The sequence below is a fragment of the Pararge aegeria genome, chromosome 2 (assembly GCF_905163445.1).
Source record: "Pararge aegeria chromosome 2, ilParAegt1.1, whole genome shotgun sequence".
Classification (NCBI taxonomy): domain Eukaryota; kingdom Metazoa; phylum Arthropoda; class Insecta; order Lepidoptera; family Nymphalidae; genus Pararge; species Pararge aegeria.
The window spans coordinates 4,019,702-4,037,156 of NC_053181.1; the positions used below are offsets into that span (position 1 = coordinate 4,019,702).

The following is a 17,455-nucleotide window of genomic DNA, read 5'->3' on the forward strand; positions in this document are numbered from 1 at the left end:
GTTATTAGTTATTATCATTGACTTTTGAGCCCAACAGAGCGAAGTACTCAAACTCGACATGACGCTCGAGTACTCTTAAACCGAGTATTAAACACTTCTTTTCTTTTTATTTTATGCATCAGTCAAACATATTAAGTATAATCCGATAACATAAAAAATCAACACAACTTATACGCAACCTTTTACTGTTGTAAAGGACAACACAATCCGTGTATACACACGCCCTATATACATCGACTCTTATTTAGGGCGCGTTCCCACGTCGCAGTTTAGTTTGCGGCTGATTGTTTTTTTGGAGTTGGTTTTGCTTTTAACTAAAATGGTCGCTGCAACGTCTGTCGGGAAGGAGTAAGTGTGGAAGCTCTGCGAAAGGTTGAGCAAGAAATCGGGGAGAATGTCATCGGGTACGTAATCACGGTTTTAAGATACTTTGGGGCTAGGTGGATAACAACTATGACTGCAAGTCCGTGCCTAAACCTAACCATGGGTGTAAACACCGAATACGGAAAGTTGCAAATAAGGGTGAATGTTATAACAACGTACTCGGGACGTCTCTTGAGTAGATCGAGGCAATTTAATCAGCCGCAAACCTATTGCACGCCTTTACCACTTTCTTAACTTAAAGCACTAAATATTGGCTGAAATATAAAGGCTAGCGCACACAGGGAAAGGAATTTCGCAGCGCTGCTCCTAAAAAATCTAGATAGGTTCTAGCACTTTACACATAGAAGTTGGTGAAGTTTTTCTCTATTAATAGTTACGGTTTGTCTCGGTGTGCGTTAACCTTTTCAATGCCTAACTTTTAAATGTAGTGAAAACGAATTATGTCAAAAAAAAAAGTTTTAAATTAATGCAATATTTAAATACAAAATTTTAACACTTTCAACTAAATATATATAGTAAATTCAATTGGATTCTAAAGGATTTTACTATTTAAACCAAATAATCTAAAATCTCTAAATCTACAGAAAGCTTGATATAATTGGTTTTCACAGTATATTAGCGATATATACAAATACCGATGTGTGTGTGTGTGTGTGTTTTCGTTCGATATTTTTTCGTTGATAGAGATACAATAAAACTCTACGTTAATAATAACTCTGATGTCATTTAACACGAGGCAGGTTTACATATCGACGAACCTAGGTACTAAAAGTCACAAACTGGGAGTTAATTGGCTTTCGACGACAGATAAAATAAAACTCTTAAATAATCATAATAATGATCTCTTTTAACTCAAGGCAGGTTTACATATCGACGAATCTACTAAATGTCACAAACTTTTCCCTAATCGTCTTTCCACGTCTATTTTTATATTTATCTAATGTAAAAGTTTCATCAATCAATGTTTAAATTAGAACAAAATGAAAATAAACTTCATTAAGTGTTTATTTTTAAACAAATGATAAGGTTTTAAACTAAGATTTTCGTGGTTAATCAACATTTCTTAAATATAGTTCAACGGGTATTTTGGATTTGTCGATATTTCGACTGTCGCTCGTTTGACCACGATCCATGCAACTGCGTCGAAATATAGACAAATCCAAAATATTATCGTGGTATGTACCCGTTGAACTACATTTAAGAAATGTTAAGGTATAAAAATGGCCAAGATGTAAAGGCATACTATATATATTTTCCATTTTTGCACATTTTATTTATTTATCATTTTATTTATCATTGTGGTAATAATTTGTTATAAGTAGTACAAGCGATTAGTAGATATTTTTCTTAATGTTATGGGCTTGATTCGTCGTTAAATCAACATGTGTATTATAAGCCTCGTTAATTCAGAGAACATAGCAAACATAACGTCGCTATGTAAACCCACGATTTCAGTATAATCAAACTCTATGCATGCACCAGTTGGTCAGCAAGCGCAGAACTTGCCTGCATTTGCTTCTCGATTGTTCTCACCATTAGCTATCTTGTGGTCGAGCGCAAACTTCTCGCCGTCTTTGTCGTTGCTTTGTAGTAATTTGTCGTTTAGAAGAATCTGAAATAAATAAAGTCACATGTACAAGACAATTCTCAGATGACTGTAAATGTGGGACTAATCTAATTAAACACAAAAACACAATAAATGCTATATTTCCGTCCATTATCCGAGGGAAATTGTTTTTATTTTATTGCTCAACTAAAAACAAAAGCTTTTGTTAAAAGTATGAGTGCATATATACATAAAATAGATTTTTTCCATCTAATCAGAAGGTAATCTGGTATGTCTATACTAATTCCGTTGTACACAGATCGAATTAGATTACCAATTCTAGAAATAGTTTTAATGCTACCGATGCTGTGATAAACTTAGAATTAAGAGCATACAGAATCCTTATTCAGCCATTATTTCATGAAGTGCATTGTGTCCAAAAACAGAGAAGACCCCCCGAACACGTCTCCCTTTTCACACAAACTTTTCCTGTTCTTCTCATTTTATGTTAAACGTTTAGAACAGAGGTAAAATAATTACTTTCGACTGCTAAATTAATGAAGTGACTAAATCCTTGTTCGAGAAACACGAGCTGTGTGTTGAAACTTCAATATACATTAATAAATAATTTATATACAACGACAACGCACACATCGCCATCTAGCCCCAAAGTAAGCGTAGCTTGTGTTACTCGGATGAGATGTTTGATGAATATTTTTAATAATATAAATAATTACTTATGATATACATATAAACACCCAGACACTGGAAAACATTCATGCTCATCACACAAACATTTTCCAGTTATGGGGATCGAACCCACGGCCTTGGACTCAGAAAGCAGGAACTGAAAACTGCGCCAATCGGCCGTGCGATATTAGTCCGAATATTAGTCGTGTACACGGATTCTGTATGTTCTTCTTCTGTAGTGTCAAAAATCAAATCAAAATCTTTTTTTGCCATATATTTAATTGTTTTCTTTGTGTAAAAGGAAAGCACCACTTTTAAAGTTGGCAATTCAGCTTAGTTGATAGATTTTGGTACAACTGAATTTTCACCATTGCTTTTCCACAGTAAATATTGTGTACATTGGTCAATAAGCTTAATAAATCCGTTACAACCAGAAAATAATGAAATAACCTTCCTTTACCCTCTAACGAATCAACCAATGTACTTGATTTTTGGCATAGAGTTAGTTCAAATAAAGGAGAGTAACAAACGCTACTTTTTATCGCAGTATAACAAATGGTTCCCAAGAGATTTGTTATAAACGCGGATGTCACAGCGATATATTTATTCTTTAAGCTCGACATTCAACGCTCGTTTTGTCAGAGAAATTCAAGGGCCTAATCGCTTGAATTTATCATCCATATATATTATGTTAATTTATTAATAGCAATCATTTGATTATCGCACAGTTTATGTATTACACAAAAGGTTGATATATGGCGTCTAATATTTAAATTAGTTTTTTTTTTTTAACAACAAATTGCCTACGTTCCGTTTAAGATGAATTGCTTTATTATCTGTGTGATTTATTCAACACAGTATGCTCATACTGGTGCATTTTGACTGAATCGGAGACAAGCAGAAAAATACTTTGAATTACAAATTATTGGAGATGCCTATTTCTATTTTTTATGAAGACTATCAAATGAAGTTTTTTTTTACCCAGAAGAGCTTTTTGTGGGCATCTTAGACCAGCGTGCGTCACTACATAAGAAAATAAAAAATGTTTTAATTGTGTCACTTTTGGGTGCTCCTTTTTATTTCAATAACTTTGTATTGTATTGAACATTAAAGGCAATCTTAAATACTTATAAATTATACTGAAATTTTATTAAAACACGTTCATAAATAAATAAAAATAAAATTTTTATTAAATACTCTTTATTAAATACTCTTTATTAAATACTCTTTATTATCACACAAAAAAAAATACAGAAGAAGATTAAAAAAAAACACAGAAGCAGTATATTTTCTGCGAGTAGTCAAGTAATAATCGGAATGCGCGATTTTGTTCACCTTCTAAGAGCTGTTTTAGTTTACGCTGCTAGTTTCGTATCTAACTAGAGTTTAATTACCACTTACTTATGTTACTTTCATTTCTGTTTCTTTTGAGCATAAATGACTTTAAACCTTATCTACCTATCTTCAACATGTAATAGCAATAGATACATATATGATAAATTTTGAACACTCAAACAACTACGATATACAAACGTGCAATAAGCGCACTCCGGCATAGCGTGCTTCGCGAAACTTTAGAGATTTGAGCTTCAAAAGCTAAAAGTGTAAAATTTTACCTTCTATTTGATTGCATAAAATGGAAATATCGAAACTTTTCCGTTCAATGTAAACCTTACTTTACAACATTTTAGGGTTGTCACTTCTAAATCTATACTAATATCGTAAAGCTGAAGATTTGTTTGGTTGAACGCGCTAATCTCAGGAACTAATTTTCGTGTTAGATAGTTAATTTATCGAGGAAGGCTATAGATGTCACGATATATACCATTCCGCAACGAACAATAAGCGCGGATCATAAATAAAATGTTGCAAAAAAAAAGGAAAAAAATATACCCGGCTAAGCTGCTTGTGAGCTTTGTGAGATGAATGTAGATATCACCTTACATTATTGTACAGAATTAGATATGAAATAAAAGCCTCTGACAGGTCTATGTCATGTTGAATAAAAAAAGTCTCCTTCAACAAAATGGTATAGTATTCGAACGATGTCGTTTAAACATTTAGAAGGCAATAAATAATTTTATCTGTCGCACTTAACGCATTTCTATGTAACTTAAGATAACTTTTTATCATCATCTTAATATTTTCAACAAGCATCTAAATTATTTCAAGGTTGAATCTATTTTATCTTAAAATAGATTTTTCACTCTCGTAAACAATTCGCCCCGTTCAAAGTAGGGCTATGCACTTTTGAAATTACGTCTGTCTGTTCGTAGTGATTCTACCACCGTGCACAATTTTGCAAGGCAAATTCTACCGAATGAAGCCGGCAAGAATCTTAGCAGTTGCCCTTTTACGAAATAAACATTTTCTAGTTTTACGTTCGTCAGTCCTTCTCGTGTGACATAAAAACTTTCGAAATTAATCAATTGTACGGTAAACCAAATGCTAAAAATGTATTTCAAAATTTAATTTTCATCATCGGCCCACTACGGGGCACGGGTTGAGAAGGGATAAAGGCCTCAGTCCACCACGCAGGCTCTGTGCGGATTGGTGGACTCCACATACATTTGAGTATTCCTCTCATTTATGCCTGAGAGTTCTACATAATGTATGTAGAACTCTCAGGCATAAATGAGAGGCTTACTGAATGAACTTAGAAAATTTTAGAGGCGCGTGCTGGAATTTAATTTCGGCCCCCCGAACGTGAAGTCGAGCTCCTACCCACTGCGCTATCATCGCTTTTAATTTTTTTTTAATTTGTATGTCTTAGTGATGTTTAGTATTTATGCAAAGCGAGGCTATGTTATTCTCTTCAAACTGCCCAGGATCTTATTTATTTATTTATTTATACACTTTATTTGTACACCATAAATAGGAAAAAAAAACAATGGACACAACAAAAATAAACTTAAAAAGTAAGATACAAAGGGCGGCCTTATCGATTAGTAGCGATCTCTTCCAAACAACCTCCCAAGGATCCTCTCAGTTTGTCTCGCATCGCGATACTATTCCTTATATAATCACAGTTTAAGTTTTGCCAGCCGATTGGCGCAGTGGGCAGCAACCCTGCTTTCTGTTCCCAAGGCCGTGGGTTCGATTCTCAGAACTGGAAAATGTTTTTCAGTGTCTGAGTATTCATGTGTATTATTCATAAAAATATTTATCAGCTATTCTAGTACCCATAACACAAGCTGCGCTTACTTTGGGGCTAGATGGCGATATGTGTATTGTAGTATATTTATTATATTACAAGCTTCTCTTCGGAATTGGGTCTAATGCTTCGCTCGTTAACAATTTTTAATCCTACAACGGTAACTATTTGAGGGGTCGGTATAGAAAATACATGTCTGACATGCATACCAAATATAAAAGCGGTCTGCGCGCGGTTTAGCTCGAAGGAATCGGAATAAAATTAGCCTGTGTTCTTTCCATGTTACATGCATACCAAATTTCATCCAAATCCGTTCAGCCGTTTTTGCATGATTCAGTAATAAACATCCACATTTTCACATTTATAATATTAATAGAATTATATTGTAAAGCGGGCGTTATCGTTATGAATTAACAAATTAATACACCTTTTGCACCGCAGATAGAATTTACAAAAGTAGTATGAACAATATAAATACAATAGAGGAAGATAGGCAGAGGGCACAATTTGGAGGCCTTATCGCTACATAGCCATCTCTTCCTGGCAACCAATGATTATCGCTTATAGCTAGTTGGAAGCATCTACAATAGGTCTTCTGGAAATATACAATATTTGTATTTGTATTGAAACGCCTAGTGAGATCGTGCCTTAAATTATTTCCCACATAATGACACTTAAGCTCGATTGACTATAAAATAAACTTAATACACAAAGGAGCTATTGTGCTCCTAATAAAAAGTAATCGACCGAATCCAGGTTTAACGTCGGTGTTACGAAATACCAACATTGAGAACTAAATCGCTTAGCGGCACGTATTTGTCGGTAGGGTGGTAACTTGCCACGTCACCAGACCAGTAAAGAGCAAAATTCAGAAATTATATATTCCCAAATGACCTGTGACGGGAACCGAACGTTCCGGGCTCATTTACTAAATTGTTCTTAAATTCACAGCGCTCACCTTTGCGTCGTGATCGAGGTCTTGCCGAGTTTTGAGTTTTAAGTTATACTAGCGAACCCGCGCGACTTCGCCCGCAAATGTGCCAACTAAAAAAATATTCTTATGTTGTCGCGGACTGTTTTATAGAACTTTAAAGAAACAACAATTCCGACATACTTACTACACACTTCCGTCGTTTGGCGTAACGTTTACCGTTCACGCATCGTACGCATCAGAATCTCTCAAAAAGGATATTTTTTGCAGTTTTTGCCCGATATTCCAATATAAATGAATCCTAGCTAGATCGATTTATCGCCCCCGAAACCCCCTGTATACTAAATTTCATGAAAATCGTTGGAGCCATTTAATTATATATATACAAGAATTGCTCGTTTAAAGATATAAGATAAGATTTTGGAATTCCATCTCTTAGAAGGCTACTTTAAAATTTATATTATACTCAGTAAAACTTTTTATAGTGATAAGAATGAATAAAATGTTTCCCTAAATGGTTTTAAAGTTTCATTGACAAAATTAAAAACTCCGTCCAAAGGGTCTTTTGATTTATACCTAAACATTTGTTTTCGAAAGTATTTTTTAAAGGAAGGTCATTTTTTACGAGTCAAATATGTAAATGTAACATAACAAATGTTGTTTATTTGCTCAGACCAGTGATGATGTTATTAGAAACGTCTAGAATCATTCTCAATGAGAATCCTCTAAACTGTACCTAGAGTAATTAAATTTCATCATTTTCATCATTCATCATCATCATCATTTCAAACGATCGACGTCCACTGCTGGACAAAGGTTGAAAGGATTTCCACAGTCCCGCGATTACTGCGACAAGACTTCACTGCGTATTGCCAGTGACCCCAACGTGTAATTTTCATAGGTCCGTGCTACAAGACCGCACATTGCCACTTTAGCTTATCTCTTACTATATCGGTAAGACACGACGCGACGGCTCAACACGCAAAAACAGTTATTCTATAATATTTTATATTCATGGGGAAGACTATTGTCAATTAGTTAGGATTTTTATGTGTATCACAAAAATGCATGTTTTAAAATAAGATCCCTATAAAATTTGAATATCCTTCGTTTTTTCTAACGACAAAGGTTGTTTGGAAGAGATCGCTTTAGCGATGAGACCACATTTGCAAGCCCCGTTTTCTATTCTAAGTTACTTCTATATATAATATGTGTTTACTTTATATAAAATGTATGCGTGCTATAGAGTTTTTAAACAATCATAGAACAAGAATTCACACATAATATGAATAAGTTAAGTCAATAAGTATAAGCTTGCCTGGTGGGAGGCTTTGACCGTGGTTAGTTACCAACCTACCAACAAAGACGTGCCTATAAGCGATTTCGTGTTCCGTTGCGATGTCGCGTGGTAACCGATTAGGGGTATAACTATCATCTCCTTAACCGGTTAGCCCGCTACCATCTTAGTCTGCGTAGAAACTTATCACCATGTGAAATTGCAGTCAAGGGCTAACTTATAGTGGAATAAAATAAAAAAGTATTTGTTTTTATACTAGTAACAATTACACAAGCTCGTCGAAAAGTTTCCAGTAATCTCTCCCACTGCCCGCTGAGTGCCTCTAACTTCTAAAGTAATACAGGACTGTTTTTGGTTTATACGAGTATTAACTATATTCTGTTAATTAAAGTGTGCATACCTGTTTCGACCGATCATAACCAATCTTTTGGACTCAAGTAGCAAATGGCAAGAAAGTGGGTTTGCATCGCATTTATTGTTTAAAACGAAAAAGCGGTTGTGTAGACCGCTTTTTCGTTTTAAACAATAAATGCGATGCTCCCGCGCAATAAATACCTGAGTTAGATTTTGAACTCTGCGTGAAAGTTCTATGGCGATGCAGCTTTCGCTGAGCTGTATTCTATTCAGTAGGGAAAGCAAAAATCTAATGGTTAAATTACCACTTTACACATATATTCTCAAACGCCACCTTACGGCATGTAGTATAGGTACTGTACAAATTAAAAAAAAACTATTTATTTATTTAAGCTCTAAAACGGTCTCTCATCGTACGAATGACGAGTTCTGAGTCCAACAGAGTGATATAAATTAGTAGGACGATGACGTATTGATATGGATATATAAGGATAGGTCGTGAATAATATCAAATTACGTATGCAGACGTTATCAATGCACATAAATCTGATAGATCAAATTAGTATAAAGATAAGAAAAAGTGTAATTATATAGACTGGATTACGTAATAAGAATCTACATTTAAATAAATTACTCGATAATTTGAGAATAATACGATATGCTGGGTAATTTATTAAGCGTGGGAATTTAACATTTTATTAAAACATCTACAAATCTATAAAATATTTAACGATTTGCCAATTATGCAGGTTACATATTTATATGGACAAAAGCAAGCAAACGGCCTTTCAATTTTTAACATCGTCATCTTATCCCACTGCTGAGAATAGACTTCTTCTCTCATAGGAGACAGAAATTTAGAACTTACACTCTCCAGCACGGCTTTCATGGACAGAAGACAAATATTATATTCACTGACATGGGATAGAATTAACGTGTCCACCAAAGCATGTACACAGGCAACAGGACACGTTTACCCACGTTTATTATAACACATATAATATTTGGATATTATTTCCACTCGTGCCTTCGCGGTATCCTTTCCCCGGTGAGCTAAACGGTCTCCTGCCCATAAAGGCTCGACGACACTACGTTTGGCAATCTTAAGAGAGAATCACGACGAGCACAAGTGATGATATTATCCAGTAGGGCTAGTATAGGGTATAGTACCACGAGATAGTTAACTCTAACTTTTACTCGACCATGATAACGTTACCATTATATAGCAAACTGTGCTCTCTCTCGAATCTAAACGCATTTACAGCCTATTTTTTATTTATAGCAAAAACAAAAAAGCCTTACCTTATTAACTAAAGATCGTGCTGCCTCTTCAATATTTATGTTTTCCTTTGCTGAAGTCTCAAACCATCCCGCGAAACCCTTTTCCCGACAGTATTCGTCCATTTTTGTGGGTGAATTCACTATTCCCTCTTTTTGCTGGTCACACTACGGAACAAAAAAAGATGGATGTCAAGATGTAATATTACCTTTTCCCTTAACTAGTGGTAATGAAACCTGCACCTGTCGGTTTACAAATATTACCAGAACCTAACATTTATGACAAAAATTATGAATGACCTATTATAATGCTTCAAAGGTTTAGCCGTGATAGCCTAATGGTTAGACTTCGACCTGCCTTACGGAGGAACGGAGTTTGATCCCCAGAGCACACATCTCTAACTTACGGGTTGCATTTTTAATTTAAACAATTTATTTGTTTATTTATTCAACGCATCACCAACAGAATCACACGTAATACATTAACGTATAACAAATACTCGTTAGCTATGCGAGTGCCTGGCAAAACGCAACGTGATTCGTTACGTACGCCGTATTCGTAACTAGTAATCTGAATGCTGAACACCAACAAATTGACATATTTAATATAAGTTTAGCTAAGTTCATAAATTATATTCAGAGTAGTTAACTAATAAGATAAAAAATATTTTGTATTATAGATCTGCAACTGAGATAATAATATATTATAGGTACAAGGGAATACGGAAACCCGAAAAACGTTCTAGATCTTTGCGGTGACTTGTTGGCTATTATGACCGCTGCAGTTTTAAGTGGGAGGTCTCCGGTTTGATGGGGGAGTTAATAATTTCTGGATTTTCTCTGGTCTTGTCTGGTGGGAGGCTACAACTGCAGCTAGTTACCACTCAACCGATAAAGAAGTGTCGCTAAGCGATTTATCGTCCCGTTACGATATCGCGTATAAACCGATTAATAGTAAGGGTTTAATAAATGTCTTATCCTTAACAGTTTAGCCCGTTACCATCTTAGACTGCATCATGACTTACCAGCCGGTGAGATTGCAGTTAAGGGCTAACTATATTATCCCTATGTTCTCAATATCCTAAAAACTCACACAAAGCGATTTGCATCTTAGGCTGGGGTTTAAAACGCCCTCCCGAGTTCTGTGTTTCTTAATTATTACAACCTGGGTATCTTTAAAACTAGAGTGAATAGACATCTTCTAGGCATGCGTGACCCATCTTAAGCCACATCTAAACTTTCCATCACTTTTTTTTTTATTTATTTCAGTTTTAATCACACATAATATACATCACAGGTCTTAATTTAAAGGTGTAAGCATAAACTCAAAGGAATTTTCCCGTACACCCAGCCGTTGATAAATTTTTGCTTTGTTAATGTAATAGATAAGTATATTAACATTCACAATTCTACAAAATCGCTAATTCACACTGCCATTTAGAATGAGCGTAGGCCGACAAAGATAAATGTAAAAACTTTTTGTTGACGTTCCATAATTGAAGAGTTATATACAGTCTCTTCTAGTTTAATTGTGGTCAAGCGCTAGTGTATTTAGGTTAAAAAAAAAACTTCAAGCGGAAAAAACAAGAAAATTCAGTCACCTTGTTCGCCAGTAATATACAGGGTATGGGCGATCCGTCGGGCAGCTGCACCTTGGTATCAAGGTCGTTTTTCCACTTGACCACCGCGTCAAAGGTCGCCACGCGGGACACGTCGAACACTATGAAAGCTCCAACGGCCTCTTTGTAGTAAACCCGGGTCATGTTGCCGAAGCGTTCTTGACCTATCAAACAAATGGAATGCTTGTCATCGAATAGTGGTTGAAATAAAAATAAACTGTAATAAGGGGGCTTTCATAAAATACGTGAGATGTTTAAGGGGGGAGGGGTCAAGTCAAATCTCATCTAATCTTACGTTGGAGAGAGGGTCTCGGCAAATATCACGCAATTTTTTCTCTGATTGAAACAAAAAAAAATTATACTATGTTGGTCCAATTGTCTTTTTACAATAAAAATCCAGCGCGTTTACGTAAGAAACCCACATTTTGAATAATCTCACGTGAGATCGGGGGATGGGGGAGGGGGTCGAATAAAATCTCAAGACATCTGAAAAGACATTTGAGGGAGGGACGGACAGAAAATTTTAAAAAACACCTCGCGTAATTTATGGACGCCCCCTAAGTCGCGAAGCGCAAGGTCCTTGAATTGCGACACCGCACCGGTACAACTCATAGTAGGGCAGCCCTCAACGCGGTGGACAGACGAAATCAAGCGAGTCGCTGGGAGTCGCTGGAAACAAGCAGCTTGGCACCACCAGTAAGTCGCGAAGCTGCAGTGGCAATGAGTAGAGCAAATAGCACAGTCCCAAGGTGCTGGAATCGCGACAACACACCGGTAAACTCATAGTAGGGCAGCCCTCAACGCGGTGGACAGACGAAATCAAGTGAGTCGCTGGGAGTCGCTGGAAACTTACGGCTTGGCACCATGGATTTTGGAACTCCCTACAAGCCTATATTGCTATTATAACCCATTGCTGGACCTACGATGATGAATACAAAACGGTGTGCCATAAAAAAGCTTGGCCATAAAATAGTTCTTAATTTCCGTGAGGTGGCCATTTACTTGGTCCGTCTATTAGAGAGTCGTTAGGATAAACGATGAAGAAGAAGACTCCTTGATTGACCTGACTTGAGTAGTAAGTCTGTCCTTTGTTCAAAGGTTACTCTCATCATCGTCATTATCATAGCGATCCAGTACAGGGCATGGGTCTCCTCCCACTATGAGAAGGGTTTAAGTTCCACCACGCTGGCTGGCATTGGTGGACTCGACGTTTGAGAACATTATGTAGAACTCTCAGGCATGCAGGTTTCTTCACGATGTTTTCCTTACCGACGAAGCAAGTGATAATTTTAATTACCTAAAACGCACATAACTTAGAAAAGTTAGAGGTGCGTGTTCAAACTCGGCCCCCCGAGAGTGAAGTCGAGCTCCTACCAACTGCGATATCACCGCTTCCCTGCGCTAATTTAATGCCAGAATATAAATCCTTCAAATCTTACACTTACACTAAGCCCACCAACCCGCATTGGGCAGCGTGGTGGGTCTAAGCTCTAAAACTCTCTGTCCTATGCGACAGGAGGCCTGTGCTCATCATTAGGGGACATTAATATACTAAGTGGGGAATGTAACATTTGTGTATATAACTCACCCCTAAGATGTGTTAATAAGAAACCATTAATAACAAGGACATGAACAATAGCAAATAAATAATCATCAAAGACATAAATATCCAAGAAAACACTAATCCCATGTCATCCATATTTTTATGGAAACAATTAATGTCGGATATGCTGTCAACCATTGACATTTTATCGTTGTTTATGACTAACAGGTGAGAACAAAAAGTATTTAAGTACTTCCTTAAATCATAACTGACATCTACAAAATGGCGGTGAAGTATTAATAGGTTGGGAATGATTATGCGTAACTGGTTTATTATGGTTATAATTGATGGACCAAGCAGGATAGCTTGATTGTAGGTCGAAAACTCCTCGCTATTCGCCCTAAAAAATGCCTTTGAGGCGTAGGTTTTAAGCCTCATGTGCCTGTAATTTTATCGGCAACCACTCCTCTCAGGCAGGAATACAGATATGCTGCATGAATGAATGAATGAATGAATGAATGTATGAATGATTAATTATTTTCTTCGCATTACTTATTTAGGTACAGTATGATGCTTACGGGCTCTTTTGTTACACAGTTATGATGTGGGGACTGATACTTGAACTAGATAAAACCTGTGTCTCAAACCACCAGGCTCGTTCCCTCGGATAAAATATGCTAAATGAGTAAGTTACTTAAATAAATAAATATGGCGCAAGTTTTTCTCCGAACGAGCTCTGTCGATATGACAGCTGAATGGTGCAGTTGGCAGCGACCCTGCTTTCTAAGTTCAAGGCCGTGGGTTCGATTCCCACAATTGGACAATGTTTGTGTGATGAACATAAATGTTTTTCAGTGTCTGGGTGTTTATATTCATCAGCTATCTTAGTACCCATATCGCAGGCTATGCTTACTTTAGGGCTAGATGGCGATGTGTGTATTGTTCTAGTACCTATTATTTATTTAATATTTATGAATGAATGAATACACTTCTATTGTACACCACATAAAAATACAAGAAAAAATTATTTAAAATAAACAACTAGTTTTATACAATAAGGCGGCCTTATCGCTACATAGCGATCTCTTCTAGGCAACCGATGGCGTAAAACACTGCCCAAGACGAGAGGTAGGTGGTGCATATAAATATATACATAAATACTATATATAAATTCAAGATTCATAAGCACTTTTGAAACGTCAAGTCTGTCTGTTTGTAGTGACTCTACCACCGATTCGGCAGGCAGATTCAACCGGCAAGAAAATCGGCGGTTGCTCTTATCCAACATCAACAATTTACATTTTACAATTTAAAATTTATTTTTCTATCTTATGATAAATGAAAGCGTATGAAGCCGTATGCTTCTAAGCAACCTTTTCATTAAGAAATTCATCAATTGTATAGTAACCTCGATGTAATAAATGTGTTTTAATATTCTTTATTAAACTTATGATTTGTTAGGTCCAAAATTACCTTAGGAATCATATTATAAAAGCGTATACTCAATCCCACAAATACAAATGTAGATATGCAGGTGTCACTAATTTATGACCATTTCTTCTTTTATGTATAATAAACTTCTGAACAATATTATATAAGCATACTAATAATTTATATAAATTTATATCTACTAGCGTACCCAGCCTGCTCCGCCGGGCTAGATTTTGCTTTATTTTTTTTAAACAATAAACTTACATCATTAAATTTTTAATTTAAGTCTTATAATATATTAAATCATTTATTTCTCTCCGTATTCATTCTCTTCTATTCACTTCTGGAGCGGGTGAAGATCATTATCTACACCCATGTACACCCAACAATAGAATATGATCATAGTAAATAAAAGCTGTATTTGACAGTTTGACAGTTCAAAAATAGGAGTGCTCCGATCGTCACCAAACTTTACAGGATTACTCGCCAGGTCAATCCGGCGATCAATTTCCCTGAAAGTTTCATTGAAATCGGTCCAGCCGTTTCGGAGCCTATACGGAACATACCCACACACTTTCTCTTTTATATATATAGATAGAGATACAATGAATATCAATAATATTTAAATATACGATGTTGATAAAGGAAAACTAACCTGCTATATCCCATAGCTGCAGTCGTATTATCGTATTCGCGTCCCAGTTAAGAACTTTAAGGGCGAAGTCGACTCCAATCGTCGCCCTGTAATGCTGGCTGAAGAACTGATGCACATATCGCTTAATGATGGAAGTCTTCCCTGTGCCCAGCTCCCCGATAACCAGGATCTTGTACAGGTGCTCCCTCCTCTCAGCGCTAGCTGTGGCGTGGGCCTATAACAAAAGGAAAACTGTTAGATAAGAATCTAGCTAATGAATTAGTGCATATCGGCTAAGCTTTTGAGAGAGCTGCTATAAGGGCTGGAAGCGTGCTTAAAGTTTCAAGGACACAAATTTATTTTATACTTTTTTTATTAACCTGATGTGTAACCTAACCTTTTTTTTGGGTACGCTGATGACAGCACCGTTACGGAGAGGTACTTGTCCAGCCCTAGGGCCAGTGCTAATGATATCCTTGAGCATAGAGAGTCCTTGGTGGAGCGTATTAACTTGACTCTAAAAGAGGTGTCTGATTGGGGTGACGCCAATTTGGTTAAGTTCAATGCTGCCAAGACGCAGTCGTGTTTATTTTCCGCAAAAAAGAGCCCTTTCACCTTGGCTCCCACTTTCCGGGGTGTATCCGTACCAATTAGCGACCATATTGAGCTCTTGGGTGTCAACATCTCATCCAATCTCAATTTTGGCAAATGCATCGAGTCCAAAGCCAAAGTGGCAGCTAAAAAACTTGGTATCCTCAATAAGGTTAGGCGGTACTTCACGCCAGGTCAACGCCTCGCACTGTACCAGGCTCAAGTGCGAACCTGCATGGAGTACTGTAGTCACCTGTGGGGTGGCTCTGCCAAGTACCAACTTGAAGCTTTGGATTCGGTGGATCGTCGCGCCAGGAGAATTATAGGCGACAATTCGTTAACGCAGGCGAAACTACATAGTCTCCAGCACCGACGCAATGTTGCCTGTTTATCGGTTTTTTACCGGATATACTTCGGTGAGTGTGCTCAGGAACTTCACAATCTTGTTCCCCCTTCCCCGTTTTACCACAGAACAGCGAGACACCGAGAGCGGTGGCATCCTTATGTGGTTGATATCCCATCAACACGCACGAAACGTTTTTTATCCACGTTTCTGATACGTGCCGCTAAGATGTGGAACGCCCTCCCGGTAACTGTGTTTCCTGCCACGTATAATTTAAGTACCTTCAAGGCTAGAGTGAATAGGCTTTTTCTAGGCAAGCGTGCTCCAACCTAGACCTCATCATTGCTTTCTAACGGGCATGATTGTCGTCAAACGCTGGCCTATCGTTAATAAAAAAAAAAAAAAAAAACCTATTAAGAAACTATGGGGTGTTTTAAGTTTGAAATATATGTGTCTGTGTGCGTCTGTCGGTAGCATCATATTTCCCGAACGGACGGATGAATCGATTTTGATTTTGTTATTATGTTTGAAAGATAAATGTCATAAATCGTTAGTGTTCATAACATTGTTTGATGGAAATCGGTTCAAGATGGCCACCACAACAAAATGGCGAATTAACGTAAGTGTCAAATGAGAAGAGTTGACTAGTTTAATGTACACTATATGAAACGTCGGGGGTTTTTTGAATACTTATTTATTGATATCCTCAATTTATTACAACACAGTTACGGAAATCGACAGGAAAAGAAATAGAAAAAAGTGGAGTACAAATGACGTTTAAGTATATGAAAGTATCTTTCTTTCAGCATTGACTGAGTAAATAACAGCTTTATTTCGGAAAGACCCATTCTAGACTTGAACATACCGAAGTCTGCTCTTATCGGCCTCCCTGGCGCGATTGGTGGTGGAGACAATTCGGGATTTTAATTTACGAATTTTAGGCCTGACTCGGGAATCAAACCCTCGTGATCTGTAGCAAGGCAGATTACTATTACTAGGCACCCAAATACCAAACTTAAATTTATGAGTTGGCAGGCAGCTGCTAGTACAGAATACAAACTTTGCACGTCCTATTTACGTCTGATACGTCCGTTAGTTAATTCACGTCAATTAAAAGACAATTTACTGTACGCTTCCGAACCAAGAATTTATTGATGCTTCGACATACCGGTTATTCTCGTAGAGGCAGCTTGTTATCTTTTATCATGATCACAGCGGATATATATATTATTATTATCCTCATTATATTATATGTATTATATCATATATATATTATAAGTATTTACGTATATTCTTCACATAATAAAAATCATCAGTCATCTTAGTACCTATAAAACCAGCTACAATTACTTTAGGGCTAAATAGCGATGTATGTACTGTCTTAGTATATTTATTATATATCCTCTCAAACAGTGGCGTGCATAGAGGGCATGCACAGGGTATGTAGATGATATCAATTGAAGAAATTCTCCAGTACGAGTTAAAAATACTTAAGGATAGGCTTTTTATAACAATAACAATGCCTATCATTAGGTTTTTAAACTCGTACTGCACGCCACTGTTTGAGAGGATATATAATAAATATACTACGACAGTACATCGCTATCTAGCCCTAAAGTAAGCGTAGCTTGTTTTATAGGTACTAAGATGACTGATGATT

General features: G+C 36.7%; 1 protein-coding gene across 4 annotated transcripts in view; it reads right to left on the reverse strand.

Annotated features, from left to right (window-relative positions):
• Positions 1-1,564: 1,564 nt before the first annotated feature.
• The window catches only part of LOC120631302 (ras-related protein Rab-32), a 39,630-nt gene continuing 23,739 nt past the window's right edge, over positions 1,565-17,455 (reverse strand). The window contains exons 2-5 of one of the 4 annotated variants that reach the window (XM_039900793.1): positions 14,883-15,096; positions 11,236-11,417; positions 9,659-9,802; positions 1,565-1,996 (exon numbers count right to left, since the gene is read on the reverse strand). In XM_039900793.1, coding sequence (XP_039756727.1) covers positions 1,871-1,996; positions 9,659-9,802; positions 11,236-11,417; positions 14,883-15,096 — 666 coding nt within the window. In that variant the 3' untranslated portion in view covers positions 1,565-1,870. The remainder of the gene's footprint in view (positions 1,997-9,658; positions 9,803-11,235; positions 11,418-14,882; positions 15,097-17,455) is intronic. The other 3 variants (XM_039900804.1, XM_039900813.1, XM_039900821.1) reach the window with 3 other exon arrangements.